The sequence below is a fragment of the Silene latifolia genome, chromosome Y, assembly GCF_048544455.1.
Source record: "Silene latifolia isolate original U9 population chromosome Y, ASM4854445v1, whole genome shotgun sequence".
NCBI lineage: Eukaryota > Viridiplantae > Streptophyta > Magnoliopsida > Caryophyllales > Caryophyllaceae > Silene > Silene latifolia.
In genome coordinates this window covers 353,766,155-353,785,873 of record NC_133538.1, presented here as the reverse complement: position 1 = coordinate 353,785,873, position 19,719 = coordinate 353,766,155, and the positions used below count along the sequence as shown (strand labels likewise).

At 38.3% G+C, this 19,719-nt stretch overlaps 1 protein-coding gene across 3 annotated transcripts; it reads left to right on the top strand.

Annotated features, from left to right (window-relative positions):
- The first annotated feature begins 8,201 nt into the window (after positions 1-8,201).
- On the top strand, positions 8,202-18,978 carry LOC141626870 (chorismate mutase 1, chloroplastic-like). 3 transcript variants are annotated; one of them, XM_074440465.1, is made up of 9 exons: positions 15,610-15,760; positions 16,452-16,541; positions 17,161-17,253; positions 17,340-17,446; positions 17,573-17,752; positions 17,854-17,967; positions 18,056-18,214; positions 18,337-18,520; positions 18,605-18,978. In XM_074440465.1, exons 5-9 carry the CDS (start codon positions 17,604-17,606, stop codon positions 18,797-18,799), a joined length of 801 nt encoding a protein of 266 aa, XP_074296566.1. In that variant the 5' UTR covers positions 15,610-15,760; positions 16,452-16,541; positions 17,161-17,253; positions 17,340-17,446; positions 17,573-17,603; the 3' UTR covers positions 18,800-18,978. The 3 variants fall into 3 exon arrangements, with proteins under 3 accessions (XP_074296567.1, XP_074296564.1, XP_074296566.1); XM_074440466.1 differs by lacking the exons at positions 15,610-15,760; positions 17,161-17,253; positions 17,340-17,446; ... (3 more) ...; positions 18,337-18,520; positions 18,605-18,978 and adding exons at positions 8,202-8,266; positions 10,860-11,082; positions 11,175-11,261; ... (1 more) ...; positions 13,928-14,020; positions 14,295-14,577 and having other exon boundaries at positions 16,452-16,481; XM_074440463.1 differs by lacking the exons at positions 15,610-15,760; positions 17,161-17,253; positions 17,340-17,446; ... (3 more) ...; positions 18,337-18,520; positions 18,605-18,978 and adding exons at positions 8,224-8,546; positions 10,860-11,082; positions 11,175-11,261; ... (1 more) ...; positions 13,928-14,020; positions 14,295-14,577 and having other exon boundaries at positions 16,452-16,481.
- Positions 18,979-19,719: the final 741 nt, after the last annotated feature.

Here is a 19,719-nt window from a genome sequence, read left to right as displayed (position 1 = left end):
AATCGTTCTTCACATGTTGTAATTTTAACCGATAATTATTGCAATATGTTGAAGATGTAACAATTGTAGTTTGATTTCTATACGGATTAGATTAAAATTGCAATTGTGTTTTATCAAACCGTTTGTTTTGATCTTTTGTTGCTCACGGTTTTGAGCCATGAAATTTTTTTTTTCTTCTCGCCTTTTGATGCTCACGGTTTACTGACATTTAAAAAAAAAAAAAAAAAAAAGTTTCTGGTACATCGTTTCACGTACAAGAGAAGATGAAGAAAAAAAAAAAAAAAAAATTTGTTTTTTTCGGCCCTTTTAATGCATAAAACGGTTTTTATGCTCTCGCTTGATAGTGAAACGGTTCACCCACGTAAAATTAAGTTACTTTAAAACGATTTAAAGTAACGGATTATCTCGGATTAAAATTAACTTGACTAAAGCGGTTTTGTCATGTAATTTTAATTATCTTTGGTGGTTTGGATAAAAATTTAACATAATTACGGAATTATGTCACGAATAAATTTAATTTTTAGTTGATGCATTTTATTTATCGTTATTGTTAATTATTTTGAATGCTTTTAATTACGTATTTATTTATTTTGCAAACGGTTGTAACTTAGTGTGGCCTTAGTAGAACGTGTTACCGTAATGATGGAACACGGTCTTGGTTGTATTTTGAGATCTCGTATCTCCATTTTTATTTCTTTTAATTACAGTTTTTATTTAGAATGTAAATAGGTTTATATTTGTAAATTTTAAATTGTAATTTTTGAGAAGACTAAAGATGGAGACCGGATGTTCACTCCCGCTACATGGACAAAGATGGAACACCAAGACAAGCTTTTCGGGTCCAACGGTGGATTCCAAAGTTGTATTTTGTTCTTTTTACTAGGATAGGCCACACTAGGAATTTTTACTTACGTATTGCATTCATTTATTTATTTTATCGTAACGATAGTATGCATCATTTTCCGCCTAAAAACCAAACCACCTAATTATTGCATGAAAACTGACACATATAGAGGTCACGAGTTAGTTTTCTTTGACATTCTCATGTCACACGTTTTTTTTAAGCCATCACCCAAATTAATTCATTCACGCAGACGCTAGTTATTCGTTCACTTAATATGAATTATAATTTAGTTGATGGGATCTTCCTCGTATAAACAAAAATTGAGAACGGTCTTTATAGGTCAAACTCCAATGAGTCCCTTCTTCGTCGGTAGGCATAATATGACCCCTTCTACGTCGGGTAAGTTGGAACCGATTGACCTATTTTATCTCAACACTATGGTCACTCGTACGATCCTGTGACTATGGTGGACTATAGATAGGATTTACGGAAATCTATCGACCAAGAGTTCTTCCGGAAGAATTAGCTAAACAGTTGGCTTATCAATTTACTGAAATTGAGTCTTGGGATCACTTGTATCATTCTTGAGGGAGATCAATTATGCAAGTGCATTGAGTCTACACGTTAAAATGAATTTTAAATAGACTTAAATCACCTCGATGAGTTGCTTATTTCGTTTTTGTTTTTATTTCTTTTTCAAAGTGTAGATCACGAATTTTTAACTCGCTTATAACAAATGGTGGTTCTACCGATAACCCAATGCCAAGTGCCACATTGGACCGTGAGTCCCGGCTTCGGATCTTCATGAATCGGATGAATCAGTTTACTCGACTCAAGAATGATGGATCAAACTTCGAGACTGGGAGGCGGCATTACGAAATGTCCCGCCGCCGACGGAAGCTCAAATATCTATTAGAGCCCCTCCCGCAAACCCAGTCCCACGGCTAGAGTCTGAAATCACCAAGTTTAATGATTTCTCGTATGGAAGCGGTGCGATTAAAAACGTACTCATTTTTGCAATGGAACCCAATTTGCAGAAACGCTTCATAGCCCATGGTGCGAACAAGATTTTCACCACGCTCACCAAGGAATTCTCGAAAGCACCGAGAATCGTGACCTATGAGCATACCACTCGCTTCTTTGATGCGAGACTCCAGAAGGGCCAACCTGTTAGCCCACACATTCTCAGCATGATTGAGAATGTCGAGAAGCTGGAGACCTTTGATTGTAACATCAGCGAGAACATTGTTATCGACCGCATGCTTCATTCACTCCACGATGGTTTTTCGCAATTTAGAGCGAATTACTATATGAATGATTTGAAGAAAACCCCACATGAACTGCACTCCCTTCTCGTACAGACCGAGAAGGACATGAAGCTCAGTGGGAGCATGAAACAGGATGTTCTCGTTGTGTCAAACAAGGGGAAAGGTAAGGGCAAAGCTCAGGCAAACCTAGCAGTAGGTAAACCGAAGTTCAAGAAGTCGGGTTCAGGTAAGAGTGGGCCTGGTGAGTCGAGTACCTCGTCAGGCGCGACAAAGAGCAAGAATGAAAACATGGAATGCCATCATTGCCACAAGACTGGGCATTGGAGGCGTACATGTCCTGTTTATCATGAGGACTTAAAGGCAGGTCGTGTTAAACCTGTTGGTATGTCTTCTCTCTCTTCTACTTTTATTCATATGATTGAGATTAACCACGCAAGTTACGGAACTTGGGTACTTGATACTAGTTGTGGTTCTCATCTGTGTAATCATGTGCAGGGCCTCCGAAATCTCGAGCCTCTCGTAAAGGGTGAGGTTGACCTGCGTGTTGGGAATGGAGCAAGAGTGGCTGCCGTCTCAAAGGGGACATATGTGATCCAGCTTCCTAGCGGATTTGAGTTGTCATTATATGACTGCTATTATGTACCCATCTTTCCAAAAACATTATTTCATTTCGCACTTGACAAACTTGGTTTTTCATTTGTAATAGAGAATAATACTTGCATTTTCTCATTACACGATATGATTTATGGCAAGGCAGTCTCCATGAATGGAATTTATGTTTTAGATCAGACAACCGAAATATTACACGTAATGAATAAAAAGTTAAAGGTTGGTGACAAAGATCAAACGTATCTATGGCACTGCCGTATGGGACACATTAATGAGAAACGCGTAAAACAGCTCATTAAAAATGGAGCTATCTCGGCCTTTGATTTTCAATCATTTGGCACGTGTGAATCATGTCTCATCGGTAAGATGACTCGTATTTCCTTCAAAGGTGTTGGAATGCGCGCTGCTGACCTATTAGGGCTCATACACACGGATGTATGTGGTCCTATGTCAATCACCGCACGAGAAGGCTATAGGTATTTCATCACTTTCACGGATGATTTAAGTAGATATGGCTATGTCTACTTAATGAAGCACAAAAGTGAATCCTTTGAGAAATTCAAAGAATACCAAAATAGGGTACAGAACCTACTTGGTAGAAAGATAAAAACACTACGTTCAGATCGTGGTGGCGAGTATCTTTCTCACGAGTTTGATCAACACCTCAAAGACTGTGGGATTTCCTTACAGTTAACTCCACCTGGAACACCTCAATTGAATGGTGTGTCCGAACGGAGAAATCGAACACTACTTGATATGGTTCGATCCATGATGAGTCACACGGTGTTACCCGACTCATTGTGGGGTTATGCTCTTAAATAGACCGCTCTAATACTTAACCGAAGTCCGTCTAAAGCTCATGACAAGACTCCATATGAACTATGGAAGGGAACGGTCCCTAACTTGTCCTTTATACGGGTTTGGGGCTGCGAGGCTTATGTCAAGTGGAGACACGAGGATAAGCTCGGCCCGCGAGCGGTCAAGACATACTTTATAGGTTATCCTAAAGGAACACTTGGTCATTACTTCTATTCGCCAACCGAACAACGTGTTTTTGTTGCGGCTAGTGCGACATTCTTAGAGAAGGAATTTCTCGAGAATGCAAAGAGTGATAGAACCTTCGAACTGTCGGAGATTCCAGAACCAAGTACCGAGCAACTATTGGAGGAACCTATTCCTTCAATCCCGGCTGCAGTTAACATTCCTGAGGAACCTAGGAGGTCGGGAAGAGTCTCTATTCCTCCGGACAGATACATTGGTATGGTCGAGGAACATGACATAGATGACGTTCTACTCTTAACGAGTAGTGAGCCCGCAACCTATAAAGGTGCCATGACTAGTTATGACTCAAAGCTATGGCTTGAGGCCATGCAATCCGAGATGGACTCTATGTATGAGAACAACGTGTGGGATCTTGTTGACTTACCTGCTAAGGTTCGTCCCCTTCAATGCAAATGGCTTTACAAGATAAAGCATTCTGTGGAAGGTCAACAAGATATCTACAAAGCACGACTAGTTGCTAAAGGTTTCACCCAAGTGCCAGGTTTGCACTACGATGAAATTTTTGCACCCGTAGTCATGTTGCGTTCCATTCGGATTATCTTAGCGATTGCCGCTTTTCATGACTATGAAATTTGGCAGATGGACGTGAAAACCGCCTTCTTAAACAGCTTTTTGGAGGAGGAGTTGTACATGGTACAACCCGAAGGTTTCATCGATCCGAACATCCTAAGAAAGTGTGCAAGCTTAAGCGTTCCATTTATGGACTTAAGCAAGCATCAAGGAGTTGGAATCATCGCTTCGACCAAGTGATAAAAGAAAATGGATTTACTCGATCGGTCGAGGAACCATGTCTATATATCAAGTCGAGTGGGAGCAAGATTGTCTTCCTAATATTGTATGTTGACGACATACTCCTGATTGGGAATGACATACCTCTCTTAACTTCGGTGAAAGTATGGTTGAAAAACCATTTCCAGATGAAAGATCTGGGAGAGGCACAAAGAATTCTAGGCATCCGTATCTATCGAGATAGATCACGACGGATGCTATCTCTCGTCAGAGTCTTACATAGACAAAGTCCTAGAGAGATTCAACATGACTAACTCCAAGAAGGGGTTCCTTCCTATGTCTCCAGGGGTGCATTTGAGCAAGTCTCGGGCACCGGAGACACCGAAGAGAATGAGCGCATGGCACGGATACCTTATGCCTCGGCAATAGGATCTATCATGTATGCCATGATATGCACACGTCCGGACGTGGCATATGCATTGAGTATGACAAGTCGATTCCAACAAAGATCCGGGTGAACCACATTGGTTGGTCGTCAAGAACATTCTTAAGTACCTACGGAGGACTAAAGATTGGGCATTGACTTATGGAGGCGAACAAAAGCTATGCGCAACCGGTTACGCAGATGCTAGCTTCCAAACGGATCGTGATGACTCGAAATCTCAGTCTGGATTCGTTTTTACTCTTAATGGCGCCGCAGATCACTGGAAGAGTTCAAACAAATCTGTTACAAGATTCTCTACGACGAGTCCGAGTACTATGCCGCGTCTGAAGCTACAAAGGAAGCGATATGGATGCGTCAATTCTTACATGGGCTATCTGTAGTGCCTAGTTCGAATGACCCGATCACCATCTATTGCGACAATAGTGGTGCCATCTTCCAAGCTAAGGAGCCTAAGTCTAGCAACAAGTCTAGACATGTACAACGGAAAGCTCATCTAATCCGAGATTACGTGGAGCAAAAGGAAGTAGTGATAGACAAGATTGCTACCGATGATAACATAGCAGATCCTCTCACTAAAGTATTACGACAAGATAAGCATGAAGGGCATGTTAATTCCATGGGAATTAAACGTGTTCCTAAGTTGTAGTACTCTTTTATGGATTAGATTCATTCCCTTTTGTACTCTATACGACATCATCGTTTTGATATTTTATATATATTTTTTGTTTTTCATGTGGATTTGTACGACAAATTTTGAACACCACAAAGTGAACTCGAACAAACATTATATTTTTTTTTTCGATCCTTAATTGCCCACATGAGTGATAACTCGCAATTATTTTGTGACGTTGGTTGATGGTGGGTTCAACGAGCCATAAGTCAACCATTGATCGACCAATCACAGAGGCGATTTATACGGATATTTCGTAGGACACAATTGTGACATCGACGTGGAGTCCTAAATGTTTTATAACATTCTCAGCCTTGGTCGTGGATAGGACTTCCATGGTGATCCTAAGAGTCGATTCTTTTGACTATCGACTGTCTCTTGAGACTAAGGCAGATTTTGGGTGACTTTGGTTTCTTTCTCACGGTCATCCGTAACAGGGGGCCAAGTAGATTGTTTCTGGGTCATTTCATGCTGTGCTTAGACCGGAAGGAGTTCGAGTTGAAGGAAATATTCACCTTTATCGTGTACTCGATATTTCTCGGGGCCACTCGAGGAGTCAGAATCGAAATGCATGGCCATGCTCGGATACGGATTCGTTTTATCGGTTAAGTTACTCTCTAGTCGGGAAACCACTCTAGATACAGATCGATTGTAAAATACGACCTTTGCGGATCCGGATCCGCAAATTGTTTTACATTGAGTGGGAGAAATTTTAAATGAATATGAGAATCGGTTATCGCACATACACTTGTACGGACAAGTGGGAGTTTGTTGAGCCGTGTCCTCCGGTTAGTGCGGATAACGTCATTGCACATACACTTGTACGGACAAGTGGGAGCTTGTTGGGCCTGGTGTCTTTAACGATTAGTGCAAGGACTTATAAATCTCTAAAAGGATCAAAGGGTATACTTTTGTATTATTATCGGTTGGTCCACGTTTATCAATAACGGTTGGCTTGCTAGATAAGTTTGACGTTATTGTCATACAGATGGCGGTGATCAACTGGTCCCTAAAAGTCACACCTATAGGATACGTTTGAGAGATGTGACGGTATGAAAATACAGTCATGTAGACGCCAATTTTGACTAACCAGTTAGTCCGAGTTATTTGACCAATAATTAGTCAATATGTGATGTTGAGATATTTTATTTAATACGGATTAAATAAAAATGGCTAAGACGAATTAAGCGGTTAATTCGTAAAATTGAATATAAGCGTTTTATATTTAATTAAATGTATATTAAATATAATTATACAATATTGTCTTTGTCGGACATGTATTAATAATTCAACTAAACCGTGTTATTAGTTGATGATTTAATATCCGATAACCGATGACAGTCTATAATAAACACCGCGTTGTATACATTTTAGCCTCGGACCACGAGTTAAAAATAAGGAGAAAATGGAAGCCCATTTCCCCCTTGTCCACTCGGTTTTGGCCGAATTAGGTGAGACAAAAGGAGAGCTCTCTCCTTCACTTGAGACCTAATTCATTTGCTAAAAATTTTTAGGGTTTTGGGAATTGTGCCTCCCGAAATTCGGATCTCTCATCCAACACAAACTCACAAAACAATCCCCTCGATATTGCAAGGCAATTAGGGGATTCTCTCTAGCACAAGGGCATTTCTCGGACAATCTTGGGTGCAACATTTAGGAGGAGATCTACCTTGATCTCTCATTGCCATTTTGCACTAGGACCGAAGGTTATTTCTAATCTTTGTCGTTTCATTATGTTTTTCGTTTTATGACTATAATCACATGTAAATTTTGCGTTATAATCCTATAATTAAAGGGTATTATACGGATATTACCCCACAGGGAAAGGTATGGGATCACCTCTAATATCCTTTATTGTTTGGTTGGATATTAAAGAGAAAGGGAATCGTCACCATTAAAACTAACTCCACCACCTGCCACCGCCATCACGCACCACCTGTCACCACTACCCACACCGAGACCACCAACAGTAGCATCGCCGACGGCCCACCGTCGTTTTCTCACCGACAACCACCTCGTTGTTCCGTCTAGCTACATCTTCGTCATGATGTTTGCAGCACGATTTCCCAATCAAGTTGTAATTTGCCGAAGTTGAAGATGATTAATCTTTGTTTTCTTGACGGTGGAAGCGTGGGGGAGATGTATGTTCTCAAGAATGTAGTGGATATTGCGCCAGCATTGCAGAAAGTCTCTATTTTCTGTTGTTCAAAAATGGGTTCAATCGAAAAGGATGAAATAGCTCGGAAGGTGCAAATGCTGCTGGAAGTGGGTCCGAATGGAAAATAAGGGTGGCGTGGAGCGCCGGTGAGTTGGCCGGAATGAGGGACCGCCGGCGTCGCTGATGGTGGTTGTGTTGGTGGAAGTGGTTGACGGTGGGTGTTGGTGGAAGTGGTTGACGGTGGGTGTTGGTAGCAGTAGTGGAAGGGAGTAGAAGGGAAAATGGGTTATGGGGTTACTGGGGGGAGGAGGGGTATGGGTGAGTATGGTTTTGGGGGTAAGGGAGGGTATGGATTACCCTTTGATTGTGTCAAACAAACAACAACAAACAGAATCGTCCCATTTGATTCTCTTTCCCTTTCCTAAAGCCCCCGAACCAAACTCTTTCCTCTACACCAACAACAATTTTTGGTAACCATGTGGTACGTTCAAATATTTCCTCAAAACTCTCTTCTACTCTTTAATTTTGGTAGCATTATTTTCAATTTTATTTGATTTTTCCTGCATAAAAATGGAGGCAAAACTCGTGAATTCTTCAATTCAATCCCATTTTTTCACATTTACATCAAATTCAAGGAAACCCATTAATTTATTTCCTCATAAAACTTCTAAAGTTTGCATCTTTGGTGTTAAAAGTTGTAATTACACATCAATTAATGGCTTTCAGTCCCTCAAAGTTTCTTCTTCAAGTATAGCTGCTAGGTACCAATATTTATCATTGCATTCTTCTTAATGTACTTCGCTCCGTCCCATTCATTTGTTTACTTTTTTTATTCGGGTATTTTAATCAATGGTAAATAAATGATTGGGTGGTCGGTGGAGGGAGTATTGTTATTTGATTGGATTGATGTAATTGTGGGTTGTTTGTTGGTTATTTTAATTGTTGGATGATTTTTGCAATATAGAAATTGTACATCCGACCCCCTTACCCCGGAATTTGTGGGAGCTATTGAGACACTCGAGTAATGCTATTGTTGTCGTAGATATTGCGTCATTGATCATTCTATTGAGGGCTGACTGTTTCATTATTGTAGAATTGTTTTGCTGATTGATTTTTTAGAGGTAAGAATTTGCAGAAAAGATAGCCTGTGCTTCTTAATCGATACTGAAAGGTTTTTTAGAATTGTTAATTACGGAGTATTTGCTTAACTTATGTTACTTCGACACTTCACTTTTGAGTGCATACCACGTGTTGAAACTACACTCCATCCAACATAGTTCTATTTTATTCAGATGAGACATGATTTCTCATGGGAAGAGGTTTTGAAACAAAATTGTCAAACAATTGAGATAGCTAACTGAATGAGCTCTCCATTTTTGCTGAATTCGTTCCTTCTGCTTGAAATTGGATGACTTCGACAGTACACTTCCATTCTTAAGAGGCGCTGATATAGAGCCAAATTTATGAAATGAAGTAAAGCATATTTAAGGGCGACCATTGTATTAGTCTGTCAGTCCTGTCGCACACGCACATATGGCTGTACAACGATAAGGGACATCATGCTCTCAAGAGATGTTCTGTTTAATTTGTAAACCAGGCTCTCTGGGCTTATTGTAGTGCCTATCATCAAACACCTAACCATTGATCTTGTATTCTGCATCTGATCCGCATTTTAGAAAGCTGGGAGCTTTATGAGTAATATTGTGAAAGATAGTCTAGACATGGTTGATTTTCATGAGGTAGTCATTACTCCTTAAGGAATAGGATACAACAATAAGAACAACATTACCCTAGTGCCTCAAGGGTTCCCGCAAATTGTTAGGTAGGGGGTTGGGTATACGCATCCTTACTTTTTGCTAGCAACACAGAGTAGATGTGTTACAACTTCAATTTCTATGGTAACTTGATCGTGATGTGGTGTTGCACCGTTATTAAATACAGTGTAACTCAATCGCTATGCTGTCTCGCGAGTCGCGACTGTTATTTAGCACGGAGTACCATGCTAACCATCGACTATATCGAAAAGGAAAGTAATTAAAGTTGTAACCCATCTACATTGTTTGGAGTTTTGGACAAAATCGACCAGAAAACACTCCTGAGTAATTTACTCCGCAAAATTGTCCCCTTCTCTGCCGCTCCCTGTTTATCTTGCGTGTCTGCATACATCCCTTACTTTAATCACTTTCATATTACAACCTAACTTATCACGTTCATCTCCGCTCCCTTTTTGTCAATTAGTGCAACGTCTAGTGAACCTCCTGTGTATATATATGCATATATGTGGGTATGCCTCTTCACTTTCTTGTTAAGTTGGGTATTGTCTGAGTGTGTCAATGGACGCAATGCTAGTGAATTTCCCCATTTCCTTCCATTCGGTGACTCCCACCATGAAGTTACAAAGTCACAGGTTCTCCTTCCCAAGCCAAACATTAAAAAACTTTTGTTTTGGTTTAGGCAGAGAAGGATCATTGCTGAAAGGCGTTCAGCCTCTTAAAGTTTTATCAAATGAAGCTGTTGGGTATAAATCTAATCACTTATCTGATACCCCCTCTTGTTCAATTTGCTAGTTAGTGCAGCGCTTCATTTGCGTTAATTAATCATATTCCTTGTACTTCCAACATGCGGTGCTTTAGCAATTCACCAATTTTCCCCAAATTTATGACCGTTGTTCATGCATATGGCAATTCATCAAAATTTGGTAGTTGCAGTGATTCATTTACGTTATTTGATTGTATTTTTCAGGTTTGAATTTTTACTTTTGTACCCTTTTCCTCTGAAAATCATTGGATTTTCTCATCCTATGCTATTTAGATCAGCAAAAATTCAGATGTTCCTGACAATTTGAAAATGTCTGTATTGATTGTTCTCAATTTTGTGTTTTCATCTATTTTTAAGGAAACATACATGCCGTAAAATTTTAGAGATTCATCGACTTTTACTTGACACGCAGGAGTCAAAGTTATCTCACAATTTACTACATTGACGTCTGTCTTCGTTTTGTAATCTTAAAAAAGGTATTATTTCAAGTGTCATTTGAATTTAACTTCTATGTTCTTTTTTTCTTCTGTGTGCAGTCATCCAGCAAGAACTAGAACCGATGAGAGCAGAAGTTTGACGCTGGATGGTATTCGAAACTCTCTAATACGACAAGAAGACAGTATCATATTCGGCCTTCTTGAGAGATCACAGTTCTGCTACAATGCAGACACATATAACCCCGATGCATTTCCCTTGGATGGCTTTCATGGTTCCTTAATTGAGTACATCCTCAAAGAAACTGAACATCTTCATGCTCAGGTATTGTAAATTTTGTTATCTTGGGTTTTTTTTTTTGTAAGAAATGAGATGGATGTGCTTGGCGTTTGATTTTTTTCATCCTTACAAAATAGGTGGGACGATATAAGAGTCCGGATGAACATCCTTTCTATCCTGATGAGTTACCTGAACCATTGTTGCCACCTCTACAGTATCCCCAGGTAATGGCACAAAATCGATTTTCAGATTCATTGTTTTTTGGGTGTCTCTCACCTACTCAGTCTTTGGTCTGTTGCATGTCGATATCTCAAGAATTTCTTGTCTATCTATCACTCCCTCTTTCCCCACCAAACCTCTGATCTGGCAGTGCTGGACATTGAATGTTTTTGTTCTTGCGGTCCTGATAAATATCTGTATAAATATTACAATTATATACAGGAAGTGTGAATTTAAATATTTTAAGCACAAATATTTCACTTGCCCGCGTCCAAGGACCCGGGATGCTATAATGTAGATCGTCCAATGCCTGTTGGTTACCGAGATTTGTTGAGCCATCACTAAGCTCTAGGCGTTTGTTGTTGAATTTTAAGGCTTCATTACTTTTCTTGGCTACTGAGATGGCACCTTCCTTCCTCCTGAAATTTCTATCTTATTTTTTTTTAAGTTGCCTGAAGTTTGATCATTGATGCTTGTTGATGTTGAATGTTTTGACGCTTCAGTTGTGTTTAATTCTCAGACAGTAACCAGATACGTTGAAGTAATTTCTGAGATGGGTAATTCGAAAATAAAAACAAAGAAAAATAAAATAAAACCTGTTTCCGGGTAATCCATAATGAATATTGCATAGCGAGTTACATCTGATGACTACTACTTCACAAAAAAAAAAAAAAAAATAGAAGTGCAGCTATATTAGCGAGTCATTTTGCTTTATTCCATCATAAATTTGCGCTAAAGATCCGAATTCCAGGAAGTGCAGTAACCATTTAAGTCCCTTAGCCCAATTTCATAACACACTCGAAATATAATCTGCATGGCGAAGGCGCGAAGCTAAGATTATAACAGAAAAGTAGATTATATATGTTGAATACCACATGCTCAAGAGTCAAAAGTGAAAGAATAAATGGTTCGGAGAAAAGACTTAGTAAGGCCAAGTACTAGATCTTCGTCATTGTTTTCCTGATATGAAAAAAGGACACTCATCAAGTCTATTTTTGAAAATTTGATATTACAGTTTACAAAATGGAAAAGCAAAAGGAAGAAAATGCAACAATCAAAATCTTTGAAATAGACGCATATTCTTATGGACACAGATATTCATGGAGTTTTTAATGGTTCTACACTACTTCTACTGTCCTTGTCGTTTACTCAATTTTTTTGGGCTTAATGTCGATGTTCTTAGTAGGTTCTCCATTCAGCTGCTTATTCGATAAACATCAACAAACAAATATGGGACTTATACTTCAAAGATATTCTGCCAAGACTTGTGAAGCATGGAGATGATGGTAATTGTGGATCTGCTGCTGTCTGTGACACACTCTGCTTACAGGTACTTGTGTGTGTCTGACGGGAAAAACAATTTGGCTTTATTAGTGTCAGATCCATTGGTTCTATAATTTCCTTACCATATCGTTAGCTTTATTTATCTTTCTTCTGAATTGGTACCCACTGTATCTGACATAGAGACACAGTTACAGACAGTTCTTGTTTGTAGCATTTGTTGTTCGTTCCACCATTAGTTATTTTTGTGCATGTCTTGTTTTAGTTGCTAGTTAATTTTCCTTTGCCCTTGTTGGCCTTGTGCCTTTGGTATTTCTCACAACTATATTACGCTTTGGGGGGTTGGCTCCCCGCTTGTTCAAGGTAGGATGGTAGTCTCAGAAAGTCGGATTTACTGTTCTAATATTAAATGCTTATTCCACCGTTAATTATTTTTGTGCATGTCTTGCTTCCATTTCTAGTTAACTTCTCTTTTGCCCTTGTCAGTCTTGTGCCTTTGGTATCCCTCGACCCTCATAACTATATTACGCTTTGAGAGTTGGCTCCCCGCTTGTTGACAGTAGGATGGTAGTAAGCTGAGTTTCAAGTAGGACTCAGAAAGTCGGATTTACTATTCTAATATCATCAACAATCGACACTTTGAATGCTATTATAATATGTGATAGGAGAAACCACATTCTCTAAGGGCGTGTGTTTGGATACCATTTTAGGAGGGGAAGGGAGGGGAGGGGAGGGGAGGGAAAATAAATTATGGTTGTTTGGATAACAAAAATGATGAGAGGGTGATAGAAGGGGAGGAAGAGGGAGATGGTAGAGTGGATGGAGGATGATGATGAAATGAGAGTCAAAAAAAGTTTTCCTTCCAAATCTTGTCAATGATGGAAAGATTTTAGTTTGGTCTAAAGGAGGGAAATTAAATCCTCTCATTCCCCTCCCCTTCCATTTCCCTCCTTCCATATATTGTAACCAAACAAAGGAAATTAAACCCCTCCCTTTCCCTCTAATTCTCTCAATCCAAACACACCCTAAGGGTATGTTTGGATAACAAAAGTGGAGGGAAAGGGAGGAGAGGGGGAATGAGGGGAGGTAAAGGGAGAGAAGGGAAGGGGAGGGCAAATGAGATGTGGGTGTTTGGATACAATTTCCTTCCAAATCTTGCCTATTGTGGAGTGATTTTGATTAGGCTTGTCCCTCCAAATCTCTCCCCTTCCATTTCCTTTCACCCTCATTTGCTATCCAAACAAAGAATTTTAAATCCCCTACTCTCCTTCCCTTTCTTTTCCCTCCAAATCCCTCAATCCAAACACACCCTAAAGAAAAAACAAGAAGATTTCATTTTCTGAGTACATTGTGCTTTATTAGTTGTTAATATGCTCACTCTACCTTGTAGACACTCTCTAAAAGAATACATTATGGGAAGTATGTCGCAGAGGCAAAGTTCCGAGCTTCACCTGACATCTATACAGCTGCTATTGCAACTCAAGTAAGTACTTCTGTAGTTGAAATTTTAATCTCGATATGTCACTCAAACTTGATTGCAAGTGTAATCCTTATTTAAAAACTAAAGTGTGGGTTACTACTAGGCATCTTATGTTGATAAAGACGTAGAAAAACATTAAGACATATCCTCCCCAAGTCCGTCTTTACTGTCTAGTAGTCTAGCTGACGTCTGCTGATCTGCAGTATGCTTAAAAATCTTACCAAAAAGAGATGATCTAAGTAACTCACAAGATTATTTTTAAACCTCGATTTTGCAGGACGAGGTCAAACTGATGGAACTGCTGACATATGAGGCAGTTGAAAATGCTGTAAAGAGAAGAGTTGAAACGAAAGCAAAAACATTTGGGCTGCAGGTGCCCATCAACCCAGATGCAAGTGCCGAGCCTGAACCGGTTTACAAAATAACACCAAGCTTAGTTGCTGATCTCTATGGCTACTGGATTATGCCCTTGACCAAGAAGGTCCAAGTCGCGTACTTGCTGAGAAGGTTGGATTGAAGTTGGTCCATGATAGAAGCAGCATCACCTTTACAAAATAACAGTAAGTCATCTGCAAACATCAAATGAGTGAGCTTGAGCCCTTTGCACAAAGGGTGATAGCTGAACTTTATTTGTTGGTCTATTTTGTTCATTGTTGATTCGGCCTTAATTTCAGCTCATTTCAATTCAATTCAGTTTAGTTCATTTTAGCTTCATCCAGTTCAGTTTAGCTCATCACTTCACAAATGAACTCTTACTTCAGTCCTATTCAGTTCAGTTACATTCAGTTCAATTCAGCCACATTTAGTTCAATTCAATTCAGTTTAGCTCCTTTCAGGTAAAAAGAACAAGACTTTCATGTTGTTTAAAATCAGCCGAATTTAAAATCATTGTTCATATATTTATGTCGTCATTAGAATTTTTCTAAATTATTGCACTTATATGCTCAAAAATCATATTACGAAAAAGCTCAACCAATCGGCCCGTGCATCGCATGGGCATTAAATCTAGTATCAATATATATACGTAAAAAAGTATCAATATATATACGTAAAAAAGAAACTTTTGAAGCGGTTTTATTGGCTACAGCTTTGATAAACTACTTGATAATAAAATAAGAAATTAAACAGCTAATTAATTATCTAATTATAAATTAAGAGTATTGTATGATAAATACTCTAGTCCGTAATATTGTTATTGTGATTGTGATTAAGATAACGAGATATATAAGCGCTTCTATGAAGATTACTAAAGATCATGCTTTGTTGATTTTTAAGGACCATTGTGTTAAAAACTGAACAAGCCCTTTTTAACAAGAGCTTAAAAATCCAACCTAACAAGTACCAACATTTGGTTGATTTTGTGTAAAAATTTCAAATAATGAAGTTACCATATTTGAAAAAACATAAAGTAAATTAAAACTTTTGTACATAGTATCGATCCTTCTCGAAAATATATTTAATATAGGTTGAAAAACAATACAAAGGGTTCAAAAAATCTTATATCTTATATAAAAAGAGAATAGGGGGTTTGCATATTTTGGCACGGCTCATACCCTTTGACTCCCCATGTATTTACAGTCAAGCCATTTACTTTCTATTATTTTATTTCCTACTTCCTCCACCGCCTGACACTTTCTCTTCATTTTTCATTCTTCCACCGCTAAATTCCTTAATTTTCATTGTCCTCATCGCCATCGTTTCAGCAGCTTTCCTTCACCGATATGTCGCTCGCTTGATATCTCAGTAAGTACGAATTCAATCTCTGTGTCTCCCTGGTCTTCGATTTCTGTTTTTCCAATTACCGCATATTTTTCGTGTTTAATTCAATTTTGGGCATTACATTTGCGGGTTGGGTTAATTTATTGATTTTGAACCTACTATTTCGTATAGGAAAAGTTGTACTTTGGGTGAGTTTCTGACCTTCGGAATTTGTTATTTGAGATTTTTAATTGATCAAAATTGAGAGAGCTATCAGTTGTAATGTGTTGGAATTTTTTTATTGATCCACATTATTAGCAGATAAGATCAATTTATTGATTTTTTCATGTTCGTTGATTAGAGAAGGTGCATATATTAAGGTTAGTTTTCTATATGTTTTAGGAATTATTACTTTTGGTTGGATGATACTGTGTTCTTTTTTTATTCTTTTGTTCTTAGTTATTATTCAGGTGCTTCATTCGACTAACTAATGCCTTCTACGTCGGTTGTCATATGCCATTTCTACTGGTATAGATACTTTCTTGTAGTGTATACAAGGTGTTCGATGAAATGCATAAGCTAATTATTCCTTTTTTTTGCCTTATTACTATGCATTCGCATACTATTTTTGTTCTAGAATGGTCACTGACTGCTTCAGATTCGTATATACAAAGTTCGATTTCGTTTGCGTCGGTTTGACGGGTGGTTTTATGCAATTTCGTTGGTTATTATGCAGGGGAAACCGAAGGATTTGGGGTACCACCGTCGGCCTTCAACTTTTCATCGACCCACGATGGGACACGGAGTTCCAAAGTGCAAATAAGAGGTATTTTTTTACACTTCATTCGTCTCTATTTCTAAGTTGTGATAGGCGTGTCTTTGTAAAAATGGCCATTAGGGTGTAACAATAGTTTGAAAGAGACTTTAAAAATAATGGCTTTATCGATACAAAATCAATATTTCCCAGCTCTTCTGAACTTTAGCAACTGTTAGAGAAATGTGGATATGCTTAATACTTAAAAGTGTACAAATGTAACATCATACACAGTTTGAAAGACAACTTAAGACTCAGTGGCACATTTGAGCTATTTCATTTTTGTTTAGGTTCCTTTAAAGTATTTGTCTATCTGCATGATTAGCACAATTTAACCAACAATTCAAATAAGAAAAAATTGAGTAAGTAGCAGAAATGGCTGCGTTTTAGGCAAAAAAAAAACATACAAGCATAAACCAAACAAGGACCACTAAGGGAAGAGAGGAAGATGAAATAAACTTAATCTTACAAGGAAGAGGTAATGAAGTAAAAGAAGAGCATAGAAAGATAAAATGGCGTCATTTGTAGATACCTCATTTCTGCACCTCCCGTAAACCACCCGGTGATGATTGGGCCGCATGTTTGGTACACGGTAATACCTTTTCTTATTGTTGATTTTGTTATATATCAGTGCTATGTTGTTTCCATTCTTGAGCATGGTGGTAAAGATCTTGAAGGCTTTGTCCTTGTAGACTTCAACGAAGCACAAAGTTTGTTAGTTCAGGTTTGTTTATTAGTTTAGTTCAGTTTCAGCCTCGATCACTTGAGACATTTTCGTTGATTGGTGTTCTGAATTGTTGTCAATTGCAGGTAACAGCTGCCCTGGCTGTCGCAGAAGCTGCTTTCGAAACGAGTTTCAGTTGCTTCATCAGAAGTACACTCTTAGTATTGTGTGGCTTGGGGTTTGAGGCGGAGTGGTGAGTGTTTTATCGTGTTTATTGCTGATGCCTGATACAGATTTTGCCATTTTGGTATTAAAGAGACGATTGGGATAAGTCGGATAACTAATGTTATATGCCATTTCAAATCAATTGTATGTGCAGATTGGAGGAGGAGTCAGGGTTCTTCTTTAATATGAGGCACTTTGAGGAACTGGTGACTGAGGGGAATTGGGATGATGCAGAGAAGTACTTAACTGGCTTCACAAAAGTTGATGATAATAGATACTCGATGAAGATATTTTTGGAAATCCGGAAGCAGAAGTACCTAGAGGCGTTGGATAGGCAAGTCCCTACTCGTGTTTGACCAAAATTTATGAGTTCCGGGATAATTGAAGTTAGCTTATCTAGCATTTGTGGTGTTTGATTTATCTTGACGACTGCAGGAAAGATCGTTCAAAAGCAGTTGAAATTCTCGTCAAGGATTTAAAAGTGTTTTCTGCGTTTAATGAAGAGCTTTTTAAGGAGATAACACTTCTCTTGACTTTGGAGAATTTTAGGTAGGAGCTGCGAATTTGCTTGATAAGAACGCCCTTTAACTGTGTAGAACTTTACCTGATGAGAGGGCACTGTCGTTAAACATTGCAGAGAAAATGAACAGCTGTCCAAATATGGAGATACTAAGTCAGCTAGAAGCATCATGCTTGCAGAACTAAAGAAACTGATTGAAGCCAACCCCTTGTTTCGTGACAAGCTACAATTTCCTACACTGAGAAACTCAAGACTCAGAACTCTAATAAATCAAAGGTTAATCCTTAAACGCAAAATGGAAAGAATGATTTGGTTGTTGTGGTTGTTTTTCTGTACAATTGTTTAGTTGGCAGAAGTGTGGAATTGTGCTGACATTCTCTTCTTCGATGGCATTATAGTCTGAATTGGCAACATCAGCTATGCAAGAATCCCAAGCGTAATCCCGACATAAAGACGCTTTTTGTTAATCATACATGTGGACCACCTAATGGGGCACGTGCACCGTCACCTGTGACCAATCCACTGCTGAATGCTGCTTCTGTCCCGAAGGCTGGAGCTTTTCCCCCACTTGGTGCCCATGGAGTAAGTGATGATAATGCTTAAGGTTGTTTATTTCTTTAACTACAACTTGATGTTTGACTATCTATTTTTATTCCAAAATTATAGCCATTCCAAGTTGCCCCTGCTGCTCTTTCGACATCGATTGGTGCATGGATGACTACATCTCCTGTACCTCACCCTGGTCCTTCTATTGGTCCAATGGGTTTGGGTGCTCCGAACAATACAGGCATCTATTTACAGTCAATGCCACCTACTTTCTATTATTATATTTCTCTTATTTCCTACTTCTCTACCGCCTGACACATTCATCTTCTATTGTTTATCGCTGTTGGTTCACCGCTAAATTCCTTATTTTTCATTGTGCTCATCGCCATCGTTATCAGCAGCTTTCCTTCACCGATATGTCGCTCGCTCAATATATCTCAGTAAGATTTCAAACTTTCAAGGAACAAATACCTGAAAGTTTGATCTTTTTCAAGGTATGCTTGTTTTTAATTAACAAAAATCTAATCTTTTTGTTGATTTTATGTTCATGTTTTTAGCTTTTTAATGTGCATTTTGGTTCTTGTTTTGCTTAATTTGTTGGAAATTATTGCAAAAAGGTGTAAAATGTGAAGTTTAGATCACATTTTTTAGTTAAATTAGTGATTTTTTGGATTTATATTGATGGGTTTAGTGAATAATTTGAGGATCTAATGTGTTACATCAGTTATTTGAGGTTTAGATTTTTTTTTTTTTTTTTTGGTGATAATTTGAGGTTTAGATTGTAAAGTTGGAATCTTTTCACCTTAATTTGCTAAAAAAGTGTTGTTAAAATTACTTAATTTACAATCATTTGTTTACACGATTAAAAATACGATAAACTGTGAATAAATGATTGAGAGTTTGAGATGGAGTGAGTATATTTCAATATTATAGCAAGAATTAAGACGCCTTGGATGAAAAAGAGTAACTTTAGTGTAGTAATTACGGTTTTTACTCCTCCGTATCGGTCATTTGTTTACCATTGATTAAATACGATTAAAAACCTTCATTCCATGAAAGTCTGAATGATGCCTGCCATGAAATTTGGGAAGGTTTATCATTACAAGCTTAACTACAACTTGGAACAGTTAAACCAAATTTGAAATACCTAGATCATAGAAGCGATAAAGATCTACCTTTCTTCGAAATTTTCGTTTTATATTCTATTTTGAGGTAGCTACTCCTTTGTAAAGAAT